This window comes from Pimephales promelas, chromosome 22 (assembly GCF_988280905.1).
Source record: "Pimephales promelas chromosome 22, fPimPro1.hap1.1, whole genome shotgun sequence".
Lineage (NCBI taxonomy): Eukaryota > Metazoa > Chordata > Actinopteri > Cypriniformes > Leuciscidae > Pimephales > Pimephales promelas.
In genome coordinates this window covers 4,905,232-4,912,128 of record NC_142790.1, presented here as the reverse complement: position 1 = coordinate 4,912,128, position 6,897 = coordinate 4,905,232, and the positions used below count along the sequence as shown (strand labels likewise).

The window sequence follows — 6,897 nt, the reverse complement described above, 5'->3', positions numbered from 1 at the left end:
TTGCAAGCTACCTCCATAAATGCAAAAGCAGTCGGGGCAGTAATTGCTTTCTGATGGGGTGCTGTTGACTGAGACTTGACAGTCCCTGAGATTTTGCAGGCTAGAGGATTTTGGAAGCCCTTTAAGGCAGGTAGCACCTTCGAACCCTCAGGGTTGTTCTTTTTTGGTGGCCACCCCAGTTGAAGCAAAAAGTATGTCAGTTTTAGCTTTTCATCCTCACAGATCTTGGGTGGTTGCAACCAGACTTTTTTTAAGAATGGCCTTAGCTGTCTCCTGATTGTAGCAGGGTCAAGGCAGGTCAAGGCCTGTCTGGTTGGTGAAAGAAAGATCTAACACAAACATAAGAGAGGCAGGTGGATGCGGACAGGCGTAGTTGATCCAATGGTTGGCATGCAACCATGACGTTGACATCTTCTAATAATACCTTGCATTTCACCTTGCTTCTACAAGCAATTTATTCCAGTCAAGTTCCAAACAACTCTTCTTTGCAACTTATGCGCGTTTGAAATGCCACTTCAGAACTTACAATGTATGAGAATACATGCTAAAAATGCCTGAAGCCTAATTAATATGGATAGTCTTCTGGAGGAACAGTCAAACCCACTCTGACTTCTTCTCTTGGCGATCTCCACTGCAAGTCGGCATGTCTTCACCAGTTGTCATTTCTACCAGAGTATATTGCCCTACTCTTCTGGTACACACCGCGGTTGCTCCCGAGACATCAATTGCACCTTGAGCGGGTAGTTTGTCCCTTCGTGGAGGGGGCGGAGGTTTGAGACGACTGTGTTTGCTAACTCGGATGGTTTTAGGACTTCCCAAAGGCTCAGTGGGGTACAGTGCCACTTCACTGCCCTCTCTTACCATCCCCTCTTCTTGGGTGGGTTGGTAGCTGCTGCTGTCATCATTGTTGTTGGAACCCATTCCAGAAATTGTAGACATTCCTCCAAGAGGTAAGGGTGGTGGAGGGTCGTCCTCCAAAAGCACAGAAGCAGCTTCATCGCCACTCGAGTTTCTGCTCCCTCTTTTGCTGAACCCTCCCGGTCCCTTCATGTCTTGAGTTGGCGGGATGCTGACATCCACACCTTGATTCCCATTCCCTGACAAGTAGTACTGCTCCTCTGCGTACACCTTCTCCACCAGCATCTTTCTTTTGCTTTTTTGTCTCAAGGAGCGCTTGATGGCACAAATAAAGTCACACATGTTTAGCAGCAAGGACAAAGCAGCTGCCCCCAACATGAAGTTCAGCAGGATGGTTTTCTCAGTGGGTCTAGAGATGTAGCAGTCCACTGTGGTTGTGCAGGGTGTCCGTTGACACATGAAGCGTCTGGGGATGTGGAAGCCAAACAAGTAATAATGGGCAGCTCCAAATCCAGCTTCTACAAGTATCCGAAGCAACAGGTGCAAGATGTAGGCCCCTGTGAAGTACTGCACTCGCCCCTTCTCAGCCTTCACAACGGTCTTGGAAAGAGATGCTTTCCCGAACGATTCTTGATAGTCTGCTTTTATGGACTCAGAAGTTCCGCTCTCAGCAGCTATGCTACTCACTTTGTGGATCACATAGATGACAAACATCATGTAGGGAAGGCACAGGGTGGTGAGCTGCACCAGCCAGAATCGGAAAAGGGAAACAGGGGCAAACATGTCATAGCACACATTGGCGCAACCAGGCTGAATGGTGTTACACACAAATCGCTCCTGCTCATCCTGGTAGAGGGGATAACCAGCAAACAGCAAAACAAGGATCCTTAGGAATACCACCAAGATGAGCCATGCTTTCCCTAAAGAAAGAAAGAAAGAGAGCAGATCTTAACCTAGTTGACACAGATCCTATTATGAAATAGTGTTCCTTTTTAAATTGGTCTGGAAATTGACTTAATGTCATTCAATTGGACAAATAAACTAGCCAAATGAAAGTTATGTATTGTTTTAGTGTCAATATATAAGATATGCCTCAATGGTTTTAGAGTATATGTAGAAGAACACTCGCAGGATCATATCAATTTTGTGCTTGATATACAGCGGATATTGTTTTTGGTGTTATGGCTTTGCCTAAATAGTTTTTATAATATTACATCTACGTTAAAGCGATTTCGTCATTTTACAGAAATTCAACACATTCTCACCCCAAGGCGTCACCTTTGACCATGCTTCAATATTTGACGTTTTAGGCGCCCTTTACACGCACTTACATGACGCGATCCTACGGCGTCATCTAACTGACGCTAAAGGAAAGCGTCAGTTAGAGGACGCGGTTAGGTTTAGGTGTGGGGTGGGGGTAGGGTACACGCGATCCTAGGGCGTCATCTAACTGACGCTAAAGGGTGCCTAAAGCGTCAGATATTGAAGCATGGTCAAATGCTTCCCAAGGCGTCAGTTAGGTGACGCCTTGGGGGTGAGAATGGGCTGAGAAATTTTAGAGAAGATTTATACGAGCCCATTCTCATCCCAAGACATCATCTAACTGACGCTTTTGACCATACATCAACATCCGCCGTTTTAGGGTACCCTTTAACGTCAGTTAGATGACACTATCTAATCCTAACCCTACCCCAGACCTAAACCTACCCGCGTCATCTAACTGACGCTAAAGGTTAGGATAGCGTCATCTAACTGACATTAAAGGGTACCCTAAAACGTTGGATGTTGTTGACGTATGGTCAAAAGCGTCAGTTGGATGACGTCTTGGGATGAGAATGTGTTGTTTATACAAGTAAATCATCTTGGATTGCACTTTATTTTACTGTACGCACACTTACAGTACTGGTAATATAAGGTAACTACATGGGTTAAAGTTAGGTTTAGGGGTAGATTCAGGGTCAGTTGCTAGTTATTACCCAGGTATATAATAACAACATTGTATGTACAAGGGGAAGAGGATTGTATTTTGCATTGTGGATAACCTGTCAAATCTCTGTAAATACTAAACAATGACACAATGGCCCCAAAAAGTATTTGGACAGTTCAGAAGGCATGAATATAAATCCATGAGATACAAAATAAATACATAAACAAACTGCCATAAACAAAATTATCTGTTTTTTTAATTGAAGGAACTGGTGTCAAGGTGATTCTCAGTGGTTTATTACCAACATCCACTAATGTTTGACAACAAGCAAGTATCCAAATACATTATCTTCAAACAGTGAAAATCTATTGTTTTATCATTTAAAATCTAACAAACTTGTGTGCATGTAAAAATTTGTTATCTTCGAAATGACTGGTGGTTCTTGAAACCAAATGCAATAACATTCAGACATCGGTGTGGTTTAAATGAACAAATACTTTCTGGAGCTTCTGTATAAATGCGTTTTTAAATAGTAAACGTGTACACATACCTGTGAGGGTGATGTTGTGGTTCAGTGTTATGAATATAATGCCTGATGCAGCCAGTTTAGCCATGCCAGCAGATGTAGGCCTCCAAACCCCAAGAGTAGAGCACAGAATATCTCGCTGGTCAAAGAACAGCCCACTTGATTCCACATAAGAAAACGAGTTTTACAGACTGTATTAAACTCAGTTCAAGCAGGAATTCAAAATAAACCCCATTTACAAGCACTCAAAATCCTGTTCAGGTCCTTTTACACCAGGTCCGGTGTAATACGCAACGTCAAGAATCACAAGTAACCTCCAACTTGGCTTCCTATCTTACCTCTTCCTCCGTCCCGACAACAACTGTTCTGAGACAACAGAAGACGAGAGATGTGAGCTCCATTGTGGGGCTATTCTTACCCTCCAAAGGCATGCCGGCACGCCGGCCTTGCTGTGATATTTGGGCTCTTGTTTGTCCTTACAGGAGAATAACTAACTACATCAGGCATCAAATAACACATATTAAATCCTCATGTATGATGGAAAGTATTTCAATGTAGTTCATAGAGGGTCTTGAGAGGCATACTCCTTAGGAAAGACTTTTTGTTTTATTTTGGTGCATTTGTTTGATATTACGACAAAGGCATTTACATAACTGTAGTTTTGTTGGGTGTAGAGATCACGCAGCAAAATTGATGGTTTCACTTTATTTTGATGGTATCTTTAAAACAGTCTGTCCACTTAATGTAACGCTGAACCTACATGTCTACTAACTCTCAGAGTGTTAGTTGAGTATTGGTAGACTGGTAGGGTTAGAGTTGGAATAAATTGACATGCAAAGTAGTTACTTTGTCAACATAATGTTTTAAAGAGACCATCAAAATAAAGTGTTACCAAATTAATTGGAAAACTTTTACTTTGGAAGCTATGAGGTCCTTTTTGGTTGGCTTCTGTTGGCGATGAGCTTATTATACGTTATTAAAAAGAAGCCCCTCTTTAGCTCTGTCCTTGAGGTGTTTGACATGCCTTGGGATCATAGTAGATCATGATGGAATCTCGAGAAGCTTTTAGACCTCTCCAAATGACCTCTGGATAAGGCACATCTCGACAGCTTTTGAAGGACTTTTGTTCTAATGAATGAGACTTGTAGATACACAAATTACATATTGGCAGCTGCTAGTGAACACTTGGTGTAAAACATGTTTTGGAGGCGTTGAGGGAAGTTGTAGTGGACCCAAGTCTGTCAGTTTATATATAATGTTTTTCATTGACAAGTTTATTAAAGGCTGTTTTGCATCGGGCTTTCTTGGGTTCTGCTTAAATATTATTATTAATCTGTCTTGGGGAATCACATAGGGAGATTATTTCTTTTTTTGGAATGTGAATAATTACTCTAGGAGTACAGCAAATTGCATCCTGTTTGAAAAGTGGTAGGCGAACATGAGTTTAATTTTCTCCCTGCGTGGAAAATACAATTCAAATCATTCAGCATTTGCAAGTCTAACCAAATTTGTTCTATTCAACACACCAATACATTTTCCACATTTGTGGTGACTGACAATTCAGAAGAGATGACTGTCAATACAGCCTTAAATATTTCAATAATTTCTTCTTTCTGGCCTTTCTGTATCTCTGTAATTGGATTAGCTGGCCAGCTCTAGACAAAGGTCCATTTTAAGACAACTAGCAATGGTGTAGTTCACCAGGGACACATTTAGAGGCGTAAAGCCAAAGACTTAGGATGGAAATGAATAGACCATATGCTGAGTACAGAATGACCTGCCTGTATTATAGCTAATACATTATTTTTGGACATTAAACTATTTCTTTCATATAGTTCAGTTAATGCAATGTATGGCTATATGACTGGTTTCTAGGGAAAATACAAAGCTCACGGTGTCCCACAAACGGGATTTATTTCAACAGAGAGCACTGATCCAGACCTGCCTAAAATGCCTTGATTGAAGCCCAGATATTATTTCCGCATATGTTTATGTCACAGTGTGCAATATTAGCACAATGCTAAAAGCATACGAAAGAAGGCCAGGCTTTAGTGAATAGTGTTGTCACCATGTTGTGGAGATGTTGTGCGTTTCGATGTAAAAGCAAAACCAATTTATCCTTCCAAAAACGGATGAAATCAGGAACTGGTTCCAATCGATCTGCATTTTCAGAATCTGACAAGGATCCAGATACGGTAAAACTGATGGAATCATTGTCCATTTGTGTTTACAATTGCTTTTGAAGACTTGAAAGCTGAAGCTTGCGATTATGGTAAGGGGAGTTACATTTCCAACAAACGCTTAAGGTGTTTGGCCAATCACAACGCACTGGGTTATCTGCCCTATCAGAGCATTCTGGGCTTTTTTTTCTTTTTTCGGAAGCAGGGGCTTTGCAAGGGGGTAATCCACCAGCCGGAAACTGAAGCTTCATTTGGTTGCCACCATTGTAGGAGACCAGCCCGTTCTCACCCCAAGGCGTCATTTAACTGACGCTTTTGACCATGCGTCAACATCCGACGCAAGTGGCACCCTTTAGCGTCAATATGAGATGCGCCTCCTAGTGGTCTAACTCTAACCCTTCCCTAGACCTAAACCTACCCGCGTTATCTAACTGACGCTTTTGACCATGCGTCAACATCCGAAGCACAGGGCATTCTGGGCTTTTTTTTTCTTTTTTCGGAAGCAGGGGCTTTGCAAGGGGGTAATCCACCAGCCGGAAACTGAAGCTTCATTTGGTTGCCGCCATTGTAGGAGACCAGCCCGTTCTCATCCCAAGGCGTCATTTAACTGACGCTTTTGACCATGCGTCAACATCCAACGCAAGTGGCACCCTTTAGCGTCATTATGAGATGCGCCTCCTAGTGGTCTAACCCTAACCCTTCCCTAAACCTAAACCTACCCGCGTCATCTAACTGACGCTTTTGACCATGCGTCAACATCCGAAGCACAGGGCATTCTGGGCTTTTTTTTTTCTTTTTTCGGAAGCAGGGGCTTTGCAAGGGGGTAATCCACCAGCCGGAAACTGAAGCTTCATTTGGTTGCCACCATTGTAGGAGACCAGCCCGTTCTCATCCCAAGGCGTCATTTAACTGACGCTTTTGACCATGCGTCAACATCCGACGCACATGGCACCATTTAGCGTCAATATGAGACGTGCCTCCTATTGGTCTAACTCTACACTAGACCTAAACCTACCCGCGACATCTAACTGACACTTTTTGTTGACCATGCGTCAACATCCGAAGCACATGGCACCATTTAGCGTCAATATGAGACCCGCCTCCTGGTGGTCTAACCCTATCCCTACCCTAGACCTAAACCTACCCGCGTCATCTTACTGACACTTTTGACCATGCGTCAACATCCGACGCACATGGCACGCTTTAGCGTCAATATGAGGCGCACCTCCTAGTGGTCTAACCCTAACCCTACCCCAGACCTAAACCTACCCCCGTCATTTAACTGATACTAAAGGTTGCCATGTTTGTCGGATTTAGACGCATGGTCAAAAGTGTCAGTTAGATGACGCCCTAGGATGAGAATCCATTGAAGAGACTATCACCTGACCTGCTGTTAGCATTCCATT

At 43.0% G+C, this 6,897-nt stretch overlaps 1 protein-coding gene across 1 annotated transcript; it reads right to left on the bottom strand.

Moving 5' to 3' along the window:
- Positions 1-333: 333 nt before the first annotated feature.
- On the bottom strand, positions 334-3,399 carry gjd4 (gap junction protein delta 4). Its single transcript, XM_039667113.2, has 2 exons — positions 3,336-3,399; positions 334-1,778 (listed from the first exon to the last, which is right to left on the bottom strand). The coding sequence occupies exons 1-2, from the start codon at positions 3,397-3,399 to the stop codon at positions 595-597; spliced, it is 1,248 nt and encodes a 415-aa protein (XP_039523047.2). The 3' UTR covers positions 334-594.
- Between the last annotated feature and the right edge of the window lie 3,498 nt (positions 3,400-6,897).

Excerpts from the sequence above, each read along its gene's own strand:
- gjd4 (XM_039667113.2), bottom strand. The coding sequence starts at position 3,399 with ATGGCTAAACTGGCTGCATCAGGCATTATATTCATAACACTGAACCAC. Across the intron at positions 1,779-3,335 it reads CCACAACATCACCCTCACAG|GGAAAGCATGGCTCATCTTG; the intron begins GTATGTGTACAC and ends TTCTTTCTTTAG.